Source organism: Trachypithecus francoisi, unplaced genomic scaffold, assembly GCF_009764315.1.
Source record: "Trachypithecus francoisi isolate TF-2019V2 unplaced genomic scaffold, Tfra_2.0 Lachesis_group5, whole genome shotgun sequence".
Classification (NCBI taxonomy): domain Eukaryota; kingdom Metazoa; phylum Chordata; class Mammalia; order Primates; family Cercopithecidae; genus Trachypithecus; species Trachypithecus francoisi.
The window spans coordinates 132,553,236-132,568,225 of NW_022681470.1; the positions used below are offsets into that span (position 1 = coordinate 132,553,236).

Here is a 14,990-nt window from a genome sequence, read left to right on the forward strand (position 1 = left end):
GAGTTTGAGACAGCCTGTGCAACATGGTGAAACTCTCTCTACAAAAAATACAAAAATTAGCTGTGCTGATTTTTTAAAAATTTAAGACAGTGACAGATACAAACATGGTTACTCTTAGGCATTAAGATTACAACTGGGGCCAGACGTTTTGGGTCATTCGTGTAATCCCAGCATTTTGGGAGGCCAAGGTGGGTGCATCACTTGAGGTCAGGAGTTCAAGACCAGCCTGGCCAACATGGTGAAACCCTGTCTCTACAAAAAACACAAAAAAATTAGCCAGATGTGGTGGCGAGCGCCTGTAATCCCAGCTACTCAGGAGGCAGAGGCAGGAGGATCACTTGGAGGTGGAGGTTGCAGTGAGCTGAGATGGTGCCACTGCACTCCAGCCTGGGCTATAGGTTGAGACTCTGTCTCAAAAAAAAAACACACACACACAAAAAAAACTGGTTTTCACATGTTTTTTTTGTTTGTTTGTTTGAGATGGAGTCTTGCTCTGTTGCCCAGGCTGGAGTGCAGTGGTGCCATCTCCGCTCACTGCAAGTTCTGCCTCCAGGGTTCACGCCATTCTCCTGCCTCAGCCTTCCGAGTAGCTGGGACTACAGGCGCCCGCCACCACGCCCAGCTAATTTTTTTTGTTGTTGTTGTATTTTTTAGTGGAGATGAGGTTTCACCATGTTAGCCAGAATGGTCTCAATCTCCTGACCTCATGATCTGCCTGACTTGGCCTCCCAAAATGCTGGGATTGCAGGCGTGAGTCACCGTGCCCGGCCTACAACTGGTTTCACATGTTAACTCATGTAATACCTCCAGCAACCTTGTAAGGCAGGACTTGTTATCATACTCATTCTACAGGTGGGAAAATGAGACACAAAGAGGTCACATGACCTGCCTAAGGCCATGCTTGTGATGAGAGGCAGAGTTGGGTTTCAAACAATGGCCTCACTCAACTCCATGCACATTCTGCATTTATGAAGCTCTTTCATGTGGGCTGGGGGCAGGAGGCCCTGTCATACTATTTTAGGTGCCAGTGATACAGCGAGCAGGTTGCAGGGCAAGGGGCCCACATGGAACTGCCCAGTTAGATATGTGGGGAGAGGTCAGGCGCGGTGGCTTAGGCCTGTCATCCCAGCACTTTGGGAGGCTGAGGTGGGCGGATCACCTGAGGTCAAGGGTTCAAGACCAGGCTGGCCAACATGGTGAAACCTCGTCTCTACTAAAAATACAAAAAAAAAAAAAAAAATCTGGGCATGGTGGCATTGCTCCTGTAGTCCCAGCTACTTGGGGAGGCGGAGGCAGAAGAATCGCTTGATCCCAGGAGTCAGAGGTTGCAGTGAGCCAGGATGTGCCACTCCAGCCTGGGCTACAGAGGGAGACTACAACTAAAATATATATATGGGGAGGAATGGCAGAGTTTCATTGGGGTCAGGGCACAATCAGAGGAAGGGATAGGGGCTGGGGGACTCCAGAGAGGAGAAACAAAGGCTCAGCTTGGGGCAGTCAGGGAAGGCTTCCTGGAGGAGAGGATATTCAGACAAGACATTGATGGATGAATAGGAGTTTTCCAGTTATACAGTGGCATGAAGGGTGGGATCCAGTCAGAGTGTGGGCAAGGACCCATGGGCTGGGTGGGTTAGAGACACAGAGAAAGACCTAGACAGGATGCAGTAGACCTGCAAAAAGACTGTACAGAGAGAGGCTAAGAGACACATGACTGAGAGAGAGCAGTGGACAGAATCAGAAGAACAGAGACCCAGGGAGAGAAAGAGACCAGGCAGCACAGTCAGAGACACCGAGACGTAGAGACAGAGGAAGAGAGATACTCAGGGAACAGGACGATCTGCCCGGTGCTGGTGCCGGGTGTACACACAAGAGCATGCATTTGCCTGTACTTGCTTGAGTATTGCAGGGAGGAGTTTGCCCAGGTTAACAGGGCAGAAATGTCCATGCATGGGTCGGGGGGACACGTGCACCATTTCAGTGCAGGTGGGGGTCTGCACGGGAGAAAACCTGCTTGGGGGCCGCCCTCGCCCCTTGTCCCCCCTGCAACGAGGAGGTTTGGGGCGGGGCGCCCCTTCCCGGAGCCAGGCCCTTTAACGCCCCCCCAGCCTGCAGCGCCCCCGCCCCATCAGGCGTCCCTGGGCTCCGCCTGCGCCCCGCATCGGCGCCACGTCAGGCGCTGTCCGCGCCCCCGGTGCTGAACCAAGATGGCCGGTGGCGGCCGGGCCCCGGCGTGAGCCAAGCGCGGGCTGCAGCCGGGAGATGCCCCAGCCCAGCGGCCGCTGAACCCGACCCGACAGAGCCGGCCCGGCCGCCTCCGGCCCGCCTGCGAGCTCGGAGACATGTCTTTGCTGTGCGTTGGAGGTAGGAGGCGAGGCTGGGGGTCGGGGTACCCGTTTGGACGCGGGCTGGGCTCGGGGTCCGCATGGATGCAGCTCCTAGGGGGATCCTGGGGGGTGGCCCGAGTCCAGGCGGCTGGACTTTTGAGGGGGGTAGCCCTTTTCGACGCAGCAGGGCCCCGGAAGGGGTGATCCGTGTAGACACGGCAGGGCTCTCAGGGGTCCTGGTGGCCGCTGCTGGAGGGGTCGTGTGGTTGCGGCTGAACGCGGAGGCCCGTGTGGACGTGGACGGGGATCCAGGGTTCTACCTGGAAACGATCTAGACTGGGGCGTCTGTGTAGACCGGGTTTTTAGAGGGTCGGTGAGGAAGAGTCTGGGCTGGGTAGTTTGATTGAAGCCTGCAGGGGTACTTGGAAGGGGTCTGGTGTTGTGGGCTGGGCTGCGGGTCCTCATGGACGCGGACCCAGCTGGAAATTCGAAGGAGAGTGCGGCGGGAGGGTTCTCCAAGCCGTGGGGATGTAAGATGTGGGTAGAGGGGCTTGGCCATCAGGACATCCACGAGTTCTAGGACTCTCCCAGCCCTGGGTGTAAAGAGGACTGGAGTGGGGGGAGTGTGGAGACAGGAGACCCCTCCCAACGTCCAGAGAGGGCTGTGACTGGGGGTCTGGGGGCGCTTTTCCAGTTAACTCTTTGGTCTCCCGAGTGAGGGGGTTGGAGGAATGGCCAGAAGGACTTCCCGCTCCCTGCCCCCTCCGGTTCTCCCAAACACGTTTCAGGGCCTTCTTGGCAGGGAGCCTACTTCTTGGAAGAGCAATGTCCCCTGGTCCCCCTCCCGGCCCATCCTCACCTCACCCACTTTGCGCTGGAGAGAGGGAGGGAGGGAGACGTGGGGTGGCGGGGGGAGCTATTTTGGGGCCAGAACGCCATCTGCACAGAAGCCCACGCCCAGGCCCACGCTATGCGTTGGGGTTGGGGGAGGGAGGGAGACGTGGGAGGGGCATGACCCCCTACCCCACACCTTTATGGCTCTGGGGTTGGGGAGAAGCCAGCCCACCCGAACCCAGGCGTTCTGGGCACTCCCGTTTGAGAACTCAAGCTCTGGGAGACCTTGGGCGGCAAGGGTGGAGGTGGACCCCCGTTCAACGCCTATAAAGCTCTGAACCCCTGGTTCTTAAGGACTGGGGTCCCCCCATCACTCCCACCTACTTCAAGAAGGCTGGGGTGGGGGAAGGGGTGTGTCGGCCAAGCCTGTGACGGCAGGCTTCGGGAGACCTCGAGCGACAGGAAGCGTGTGTGTGCTGAACTCCTGCTGCCTGGACCCAGGGTGGGCAGGCCTGGGATCCAGGAACCGCCCCCGCCGCCCCTCCTCCTTCCTCCCCTCCCCCTCAGCCACTTCATTCACAAACCCTGCCCCGCCCGCCCGCTCCCCGCCGCGGCGGCTTCCGAGTGCAAATCAGGCCGGGATGGGCCGGCGTGGACGCGGGTGTTCTTAAAGGGACAGGGGCCTCCTTTCTCTAAGCTCGTTTCTGCTGGACGGGGCTGGGGGTGGTGGAAGAAGGGTCCCTAGAGTCAAAGGTCAACTCCTCCAGCCCCTAGCCTCCAGGCTTATGGAGTTAAGGGAGTAGGGAAGTGAAGGAGACCCCTAGGTGGCCTCCACCGCCTAGGCCTGAGGACGGAATGGGAGAAGTTGAATGTCCAGATCCCCTGCTGACCTCTCCCCCTGCCCTAAGTAGCCGGGCTCTTAGGGGCAGCACTGGCGGAGGTTCCGACGCGGGTGTTCCTGGCTGACTCCTCTGTCCTCTCTCTTCTCCCCCCAGCATCCCGCCCTACCCTGCCTCACATCCTTCAAGTTGGGCTTCTCTGGAAGGTTTGCCTAGTGGAGTGAGGGGGGCGGGGATCTCACCCTTAACTCTGACGCAAACAAGAGGCTCGGCTGCGGGGGTGGCATTAAGGGGGGGCAGCAGGAGGCAAGAGGGATGAGGCTTCCAGAAACAGAGACGTGCGGGGAGGACTGTGCTGGATTCTGTGGACCTTATAGAGAGGGACCTGGCTGAGTGGAGAGGAATTGCTGGGAGGGGCAAGGCTGGGGAAGAGGTTGACAGGGGTGGGAGGTAAGGCACTGAGGTGTAAAGCGAGGTGTGAGGTTGGAGTGAGGAGGAGTAGGAGACAGGGAGGGGTGGGGAGAAGAAGAATTGCTGGGTGAGGCCAGTCTCCCAGGAAGAGGTGGGACGGTGCCCAGAGAGAGGAGGGGCTGGGATGGTTGAGCAGGAGAGATGGGAGTGTTGGGGTGGGCTTGGCAGGAGTAAAGCTAGGCTGAGATGGGTTGATGTGTTGCCTGAGCTCAGTTGAGGAAATACCTGCCCCGCCTCCCCTCCACCGGGGACCCACAGGCGTTTGCCAATCCCTACACACATTCATACCCAAACTTGTTCCTGTGTGGACACAAATGCTTAGGATGCACGAAGGCTCCACGCAGACCATGTGCCTGGGAAGGCGCACTCCATAGGCACACGTGTGTACTCAAACGCCTGTGTGAACACAAGCATATACATGTATATAGGACACAGTCTGCCACTACAGATATAGTCCTGGCAACACAAGTGTGAGTGTGTGTGTGTCTGCCAGCACGCATATAGATGTATCCACGTGTGTCTGATGAATGTTCACAATATACATGTCACATAAAGATCCATTCATGTCCAGCTGAGCGCAGTGGCTCAGGCCTGTAATCTCATCACTTTGACTTTGGGAGGCCAAGGTGGGCAGATCACTTGAAGTCAGGAGTTCAAGACCAGCTTGGCCAACATGGTAAAACTCTGTCTCTACTAAAAAAAATACAAAAAATTAGCCAGGCTTAGTGGCGTGCACCTGGGAGGCTGAGGAAGGAGAATCACTTGAATATGGGAGGTGGAGGTTGCAGTGAGCTGAGATCCTGCCACTGTACTCCAGCCTGGGCAACAGAGTGAGACTCTATCTCAAAAAGAGAGATTCACTCATGTCCTAACGCTCAGACATGTACCCATAAATATCTGTTAAGGTCCCCAACCCCATGAAGCACACATATATTTATATAAGCATATGTCAAAGCCATGTGTGTACGCACATGACAACACTTGCCTGGACATTCAAACCACCCCCTTTCAACAAGTGGATGATAATGCCTACAAGTACATACACATTTGAGTATTTCATTGCACACAAGTGCATACATGTATGCAGATAAACAAATACAGCTGCCACAGAACTGCATCCATGTACACGTGCAAACATCAGTATGTGTGTTTTCCACCTAACATATCACCCACAAGCTCACACACACCAGTGTGTCTCTGATGCAGTGACACCCCACTCCCAGACACACATGTGCAGACTCCCACCTGCACTGAAATGGTGCACATACCCTGCACACATGCACACTCATATCCATGTACAGGCAGGCACCTGCCTGCTCTGGTAAGATGAGCCAACTACTGCTGCGAATATCCAAGCAAGTACAGGCAAATGCAAGCTCTTGTGTAAACACCCAGCACCAACACATAGCAGACCACCCTGTATGATGCATGGGCCTTATTTCTGCCCCCTTCATTTACTTATCCATGTGGAGTCCCGCTGCTCCCCAACATTTTAATCCACTCATGAGGTCCTGGCAGGATCCTGAGGCTGTGAATGGCAAATGCTACCTGGTTCCTTCATGGAGTCACCCATTTTATTTACGCAACAAGCATTAATTGAGCACCAACTGTATACCAGGCACTGTTCCTGGCTCTGGGGACTCAACCCTATTCCTATTCACCACCCATGCACCTCCCATGGGGTTAGAATGAAAGAGATGAGGGAGGGCTAAGGGAGCTGAGGAGTGGGGTATCCAGGGCTCTCTTCCTCTGGGAAGCCTGCCCTGATTGCACCACCACCACCATTTATTTGAGTCTCAGAAGATGTGATGAGGGAGAGATTAGCAGGAGGGAGATGATGCTCTGGGTGGAGGGAACAGCATGAGCAAAACCATGGTGGTGTGAAAGGTCAGTTCCAGATCTTCCTATGTGCTTCACAGCATTTTGCACCGGCCACTTGATGTTTTGTTTTGTTTTGTTTTGTTTTGAGACAAAGTCTCACTCAAAACTTGTTACTCAGGCTGCAGTGCAGTGGCACGATCTCAGCTTGCTGCAGCCTTGACCTCCAGGGCTTAAGCAATCCTCCCGCCTCAGTCTCCCAAGTAGCTGGGACTACAGGCATGCACCACCACACCCTACTAACTTTTATTTATTTATTTTTATTTTTTGCAGAAACAGGGTTTTGCCCTGTTGCCCAGGCTGGTCTTGAACTCCTGGGCTCAAGTGATTCGCCCTCCTCAGCTTCCCAAAGTGCTAGGATTACAGGTGTGAGCCACCACACCAACTGATGTTTTAAAGGCTCCATAAACATTTTATGAATAAATGACATGAACAAATCAGTGAATTTAGGTGAGGGCAGGTTTGCTTCACAACTTACAATAATATCAACAACAAACCCCATTTATCCAGCTTTTGTTTGTTTGTTTGTTTTGTTTTTTTGAGACACGGTTTCACTGTGTCACCCAGGCTGGAATGTAGTGGTGTGATCTCGGCCCACTGAAACCTCCACCTTCTGGGTTCAAGCGATTCTCCTGCCTCAGCCTCCCAAGTAGCTGGGATTACAGGCATGTGCCACCACGCCTGGCTAATTTTTGTATTTTTAGTAGATGGGGTTTCTCATTTCTACTAAAAATACAAATACATCTCTAATGGCCAGGCTGGTCTCAAACTCCTGACTTCAAGTGATCCTCCTGCGTCGGCCTCCCAATGTGCTGGGATTACAGGCTCGAGCCACCATGCCTGGCCCAGCATTTCATAGGCACAATGTTGAGGATTTTTATGCCCATGCCCTCTTTAACTCTCACAGTAGCCCCATTGTACAGATGAGGAAAACTGAGACTCAGGGAGCTTTAACAACTTGCCTGGTGTAACAGAGCCAGAGGTGGAGCTGACTGACTCCAGAGCCTACTGGGGTTGGCAGGAGAAGGTTGAGCCTTCTCTCAGCCCCCAGGACCTGGGAGACAGCCAAGTCCCTTCTGTGGGGTGAGGATCTGCCCTGGGATAGCCTTCTTCTATTTATTTATTTATTTATTTATTTATTTATTTATTTACTTATGAGAGAGTCTGGCTCTGATGCCCAAGCTGGAGTGCAGTGGCACAATTTCAGTTCACTGTAACCTCCGCCTCCTGGGTTCAAGCAATTCTCCTGTCTCAGCCTCCCGAGTAGCTGGGATTACAGATGCACATCACCATGCCCAGATAATTTTTTGTATTTTTAGTGGAAATGGGGTTTCACCAAGTTGGCCAGGCTGGCCTCAAACTCCTGACTGTCCAGTGATCTACCTGCCTTGGCCTCCCAAAGTGCTGGGATTACAGGCATGAGCCACCATGCCCAGCCAGGATTGCTTTCTTCTTTCATGCATCTAGTAAACAGACATGTCACAATCTCTCCATTCATCGGTGCTATTCCCCTGCCCCTTGCCTAAGAAGCCTTCACACATCCCTCTGTTCCTGGCTACTCAGTCTCTGATACCTTCCAGGTAGGAGGAGCTGCATCTAGGTCTTAGCTTCTACTGTCCTCGTGGGATGCCCTCCAGAGTTGCATCTTCAGGACTGCAGCCTAACCCTTTTCCTAACCTGGCCTAACTTTTCTTCCACATACAATGGACCTCTTCTGCAAGGTGCCAATAAGGGCATTCTGGGTCCAGCACACCTGAGTGTGAATTCGTAAGTCCACCACTTCCTGGCAAGTCCCACATCCTCTGCATTCCTTGGTGTGCTCATCTGTGGAATGGGCACAGGAGTAACACCTACCATCTATGTTTGCCAGAACTCTCCAATGAGGCTTGCAGAGCTATTGGCACGACGCCCGGCCTACAGGAAGGCCCAATAATCATGAGCAAAAGACATGAAAAATCAATGATGGGCCGGGCGCGGTGGCTTATGCCTGTAATCGCAGCACTTTGGGAGGCCGAGGCGGGCGGATCGCCTGAGCTCAGGAGTTCAAGACCACCCTGGGCAACATGGTGAAACCCAGTCTCTACTAAAATACAAAAAAAATTAGCTGGGTATGGTGGTGGGCGCCTGTAGTCCCAGCTACTCAGGGGGCTGAGGCACGAGAATCGCTGAAGCCCCAAAGGTGGAGTTTGCAGTGAGACGAGATCGCGCCACTGCACTCCAGCTTGGGCTACAGAGTGAGACTCCGTCTCAAAAAAAAAAAAAAAAATCAATGATGATGTTTTTATTAATGGGGACTAAAAGCTTTCTGGAAGGCAGTTCTGAGTGTAGGACATTTCCGAGAGTCCACTGCATTCTGGGGCCTGAGGAGCGCTCCAAGAGGGGTCCCCAGGCCCACTCGCAGGAGGGAGCCAAGTTCATTGAGGGTACAGGGGCGGGGACCGAGCATTCAGCACCGTGGACAGCGCCTGCCGGGGCCACTGGGGGACAGCTCTTAGCTCAACCTCCCAGGGCTGCTGGAGGAGGTGACGTCATTCCTTCCATGAATTACTATTTAATGAGCACCTACTATAGGCTAGGCCTAGTTCTAAGTGGTACATGGTAAACAACACACACAGAAATTCCTGATTCCTGAAGCTCTCTGGAACTCCATGTTCTTGGTGTTTTTTACACTGAAGGCTCAGTCTGGCTCTGGTCTATTTGTGTCAACGGAGGATAAGGGTCCTCATTTAGTCTTTCCCAGATGCGAAACCAGCAGAGCTGAGGTCTTTTATCCTAAAGCCCATCCATCTCCCGCTGAAATGCCCTCCACCAACATCACACACAAAACGATCAAATCTCCTAGAATCTATTTCTGGATTCTCTACGCTTCCTCCCCTCCCCCAAGCTAATCCTGGGGCGGGTGGGCTTTCAGAAGCCCTAGACAGCTGGATCTCCACCTCCTGTCTCCCCACCCCATTCCACGTGGCAAGTCAGGGAACGAGTGCTCCCAAGACTGGAGTCCCCCTTAATTAGAATCCAGGGTCAGTCAGCCATGTGGTTCATGCCTGTAATTCCAACACTTTGGGAGGCCGAGGTGGGAAGATCGCTTGAGCCTTGAAACCAGCCATGGCAACATAGTAAGACCCCATCTCTACAAAAAAATAAAATAAATAAAATAAAAAAGAATAGCCAAACATGGTGGTGCGCACATGCAGTCTCTGTTACTGGGGAGGTTGAGTGGGGAGGATCGCTTGAGCCTGGGAGGTCGAGGCTGCAGTGAGCCATGATGATCACACCACTGCCCTTCAGCCTGGAGCCTGGGCAACAGACAGAAACCCTGTCTAAAAAAAAAAAAAAAAAAAAGGAGAGAAAAGAAAAAAAAGAAAAGAATCCAGGGTGTTCAAATCCTAGAATCCAGGCCAGAGACACCTTTAGAACACAACCAAATAATACAAACAGTAATTATACCAGTAATAATAATAGTAGTATATACGACACTATAATCATGATTCTGCAGAAGGGGTGAGGGAAGAAGAGGAGGGAGGAAGAGGAGGAGAAAGGAGAGGGAAGGGAGGTCAGCCACACCGTCTCCCCATTTTCCAGATGCAGAAACTGAGGCGCCGAGCCAGGCTGCAGAGGTATCCCGCAGCCTGAACTCCTGCCTCGGCCTCCCGGGTTCAGCCACTACATTCATCTGTCAGCGCTGCTGGGGGGCCCCAAAGACCTTTGAGGCCGCATGACGCGGTGTCTTCACCCGCTCTTCGCTGGGGACGGCAGTGGGCACCCCCCTCGTCCCCGCCCCCCTGCCCGCCGGCGCGCCGCCCACGCCCTCCGCGCGCCCACGCTATAAATAGCCTCGTGCGTGTGACCCGAAGCCCGCTGGAGCCAGCTGGGGAAGGGTGGTGCTTCCGCCCCGCTGACCCTGATACCGCAACCCGGCGCGGGCGGGGAGGTGGCGGGATGTGACGACGAAGACGGTGACTCAGGGACCATTTACTGACGGGGGAAGACGGGGAGAGAGACTCGGTTCCTTCTCTGAGCACCCTTCCTCCTCCAAGCCCCTCCCCCTGAGACCACCCTCCTCTCTGCGCCTATCCCCCTTTCCGAATCCCCTCCCCCACCGCGAACCCCCTTCCCTCCTGAGAACCCTCTCTCCACTCTCGGCCCCCTTCCCTGTCCCCTTTTCCCTCTGAGACCCCTCTCCCACTCCGAGCCCCAGCGATGAAAAATCGTGGATGTCCTCACCCTGGACCTCGGCAGGGCGCTAAGGGCCGGAGCCTGGCTTCAGCTGTCAGAGGGTACAGCCCTCCAGCCGGTCCCCCATTGCCTGAGGACCCCAACGGAGATCATTCCCCTCCAGCCAAGAGAGGCTGCGGGAAGGAGCTGAGGCTTAGGGAAGAGGAGCTGATTGACCAAGGGAGGGGCACAAGAAGGGCAGAGACAGTCAGAGAGAGAAGGGGAGAACAGAGAGGAAAAGAAGGTGACCAGAGGGAGGGAAATAGAACAGGGAGGAGGGAGATGAGAGACAGGGATGGGGAAAGAGAGAGAGGCTCACACACACAGAAAAGATCAAGGAGCTACTGGGCTCCCCTCTGAGCCTAAATCCATGGTTTATAAAACGGGGCACAGTTGGAGGAGCTTCAAGTGAGCCCAGCTCAGGCTAGACCCCAGTGAGTCCCCCCAGAGCCTGTCACTTTCCCACCCCCATATGCATCCCCACTCTTCTCCCCCAGCTGCCTCTCCTCTCCCCAGTGTCTCCTCCATCTGCCTGACCCCCCAGTGGAAATCTTTCTCTCTCTCTCTTTTATTAATAATAATAAATAATATTATTATATTATATATATATATTTTTTGGAGACAGAGTCTCACTCTGTCACCCAAGCTGGAGTGCAGTGGTGCAATTTTGGCTCACTGCAACCTCCGCCTCCCAGGTTCAAGTGATTCTCCTGCCTCAGCCTCCCGAGTAGCTGCGATTACAGGCGTGCACCACCATGCCCAGCTAATTTTTGTATTTTTAGTAAAGACAGGGTTTCACCATGTTGCTCAGGCTGGTCTCGAACTCCTGACCTCATGTGATCCACCTGCCTCAGGCTCAAAGTGCTGGGATTACAGGTGTGGGCCACCATGCCTGGCCTCTTTCTCTCTTTTAAATTATTGTTTTTAGACATGGGATCTTACGACATTGGCTAGGCTGGTCTTGAACTCCTGGGCTCAAGGGATCCTCCTGCCTTAGCCTCCCTAGTAGCTGGGATTACAGGCATGTGCCTCTATGCCTGGTGCTCTCGCTGTCTCCTTGTGTCTCTATTACTCTCCATCTGTCCAGACTCTCCTCTCTTGCTTTCACGCCCATCATTTCTTCCTCTCTCCTCTCCCTATATGAATCCCTCCAGCTGTGGGTGCCTTTCTCAGCCTCTGCCAGCGTCCCCTCCACCCCCAACCCCATCACCATTCTCCCTCCTGCCCCTTCCCCTGCCCACCCCTTTCACAGAGAGTCCCCAACCCTGCAGGCTGGACCTCCTTCAGGAGCCAGGCCCGAAGCTCCTGCTGGGCACATTCCTGAGTGTTCCTGAGCCTCTTTCAGTCCCGGGGTGAGGTGCTGGGTGGGTGCGCTCCCTGGGGGTTGGGTGGGGCTGAGGATGTGAGAGAGAAAACCAGACCTAGAAAAAAAAAAAAAAAAAGACAGATGGAACCAAACAGAGATGAACCAGAGAGAGGGATTCACTTGCCCACGGTCACACAGCTCTGGAATCTGAACCCAGCTCAAACCAGCACTCACCTCCCTCAAGGCCCAGCCAAGGGCTGCAGTGCAGTCGCACAATCTCGGCTCACTGCAACCTCTGCCTTCCAGGTTCATGCGATTCTCCTGCCTCAGCCTCCCGAGTAGCTGGTATTACAGGTGCGTGCCACCACGCCCGGCTAATTTTTGTAGTTTTAGGATAGACGAGGTTTCCCCATGTTGTTCAGGCTGGTCTCGAACTCCTGACGTCAAGTGATCCACCTGCCTTGGCCTCCCAAAGTGCTGGGATTACAGGCATGAGCCACTGCGCCTGGCCAGGAACAGACAGTCTTCACTGACATGTGTTTAGGGCCATCACACTTCCCCCGCTCTTCATGAGAATTCTCTCTTCACTGGCTCCACGCAGGTGCCTTTTGTGAGACAGAAATTCAAGCGATGAGGACAGAGATACAAACCCGGGATGGGAGGCTGTGACATCTGCCCATAGAAACACAATTCTGTTTCTAGGAATTTATCCTTCAGCTCACTAGTACACACTCTTCAAGACATACTGAAAAAACATGAAGGATTAGAAGAGTGGGTGTCAAATGCTACCATTTGTCTTGGAAATCAAGCAAGAGGAACGTGGGTATGATTGCCGACGCATGGACCATCTCCAGTGGTACAAGGAACTGCCAACGTTGATTGCATCTGGGAGGGAGACGAAGAGCTGGGATGGAAAGAGCTTTATTCTCAGTGTCTAATCTTTTGGTTGTTTTGGATTTTACAACATGTGCATGCACTGCCTACACAAACAAAGACACTAGTTTGAAAAGGAAAAAGGGAGAAGAAAAGGGGGAAGAAACAAAAAGGGGCCGGTGCGGTGGCTCACGCCTGTCATCCCAGCACTTTGGGAGGCCAAGGCAGACGGATCACCTGAGGTCAGGAGTTTGAGACCAGCCTAGCCGGCCGGGCGCGGTGGCTCAAGCCTGTAATCCCAGCACTTTGGGAGGCCGAGACGGGTGGATCACAAGGTCAGGAGATCGAGACCATCCTGGCTAATACGGTGAAACCCCGTCTCTACTAAAGAATACAAAAAACTAGCCGGGCGACGAGGCGGGCGCCTGTAGTCCCAGCTACTTGGGAGGCGGAGGGAGGAGAATGGCGTGAACCCGGGAGGCGGAGCTTGCAGTGAGCTGAGATCCGGCCACTGCACTCCAGCCTGGGCGAGAGAGCCAGACTCCGTCTCAAAAAAAAAAAAAAGAAAAAAAAAAGAGACCAGCCTAGCCAACATATAGTGAGACCCAGTCTCCACTAAAAACTACAAAAATTAGCTGGCCCGTAGTCCCAGCTAAATTGCTTGAACCTGGGAGGTAGAAGTTACAATGAGCTGAGATGGCACCACTGTACTCCAGCCTGGGCAACAGAGCAAGACTCGGTCCCTCAAAAAAAAAAAGAAAAAGAAAAAAAGAAAGGAAAGGGAGGGAAGAGCTCAGTGTGGGAGAAGATTGGGGGTGGGAGTAGAGAATTAGTGGAGGAAAAAGATGTGGAGGACAAAAGCAAGGTGTGAGAGGTGTTGGCAGTGGAAACTGAATACTTGTTGAGAAGAGCCAAGATGGGGTGAAATGGCTTTGAATCTCTTGGGGCTGTGGGATTATATGAAATGTGAGAAGACTGCAGGGGCGGGGGGCAGTGCCTGACATATATTCAGGTTGCACCTGCCACAAGCAAGTGGGGCTGGACAATCTCTGTCAACCCTCCAGCCAGGAGCCAGGTGCATTACTTTTGGTTGTTATTGGGACAAGAGTCTCACTCTATTGCCCAGGCTGGAGTGCAGTGGCATGATCTTGGCTCACTGCAACCTCCACCTCCTGGGTTCAAGTGATTCTCCTGCCTCAGCCTCCCGAATAGCTGAGACTATAGGCGCCCACCACCACACCTGGCTAATTTTTGTATTTTTAGTAGAGACAGGGTTTCACTGTGTTGGCCAGGCTGGTCTCGAACTCCTGACCTCAGGTGATCCACCTGCTTCAGCTTCCTAAAGTGCTGGGGTTATAGGTGTGAGCCACCACGCCTTGCCCTCCACAAGCATTTTGATAGCCAGCTCTCTGGGTTGCTTTGTTCCACCTCACCCAGCCTTCTTTGAGGCTTTCCCAAACCCTGGGAGCATTTGACATCGCAGACTGAGCTGGACAATTGAGGGAGAGGTCTTGCTGACCTGACAGGGCTGGTGGAGTCATCAGAGATTGTCTTTATCCTCGCCTTCTTCTTCTCCACCTCCTCAACTTCCCTTCTTCTTCTGGGGCAGTCCTAGAGGGCTTCCTGTAGGAGGCCTCTCCCACCATCTGCCCAGCTCTTTCTTTCTAATCTTGTTCAATTGTGGGTAAAGGCACAGCTAGTTGGGGAGCTTGGGGAATTTGATGGGGACAGGGGATGGAGGGAGGGGGCAGGTAGGGAATGCTCTCAGGGTCCAAATTTCCTTCCATTCTAGGGTTGCCTGTGCTCATCTGTCTGATGGCTTCTCTCTCTCCCTCTCATCCCTGCCTCCTCTTTCCTACATCTCCTCCTCCCCTTGTCTCTGTCTCTGACATTGTTTCTATCTTTATCTTTTTTAACATCTGTCTCTTTTGCTTTTTATCTTTGCCTGTCTCTCCTCTGTGTCTCTCTCCTTATGTCTCTATCTTGATGTGTCTCTGAATCTCTCTGTATCTTTGCCTTTCTTCTCCCCACATCTCTCCCGTCTCCCTTCCCTATCTCTGTCTCTCTCCACAGTCAAAAAAGCCAAGTTTGATGGTGCCCAAGGTAAGTGGCTTCTTTTGCTGTCCTGTCCCGTGTTGTCTGTCTGTCTGTCTCTTGGAGAAACTGGGGAGAGGGTCCCAGCTCAGACTTAGACTTGGGCTTTATGTCTTCGGAGCATCAGGAGAGGGGTCAGAGGATTAAATAGGGGGA

At 53.5% G+C, this 14,990-nt stretch overlaps 1 protein-coding gene across 1 annotated transcript in view; it reads left to right on the forward strand.

Annotated features, from left to right (window-relative positions):
• Window positions 1-2,174: 2,174 nt before the first annotated feature.
• UNC13A (unc-13 homolog A) overlaps window positions 2,175-14,990 on the forward strand; it is a 95,072-nt gene continuing 82,256 nt past the window's right edge. The window contains 2 exon segments of the mRNA XM_033200008.1: window positions 2,175-2,361; window positions 14,814-14,843. Coding sequence (XP_033055899.1) covers window positions 2,340-2,361; window positions 14,814-14,843 — 52 coding nt within the window. The 5' untranslated portion in view covers window positions 2,175-2,339.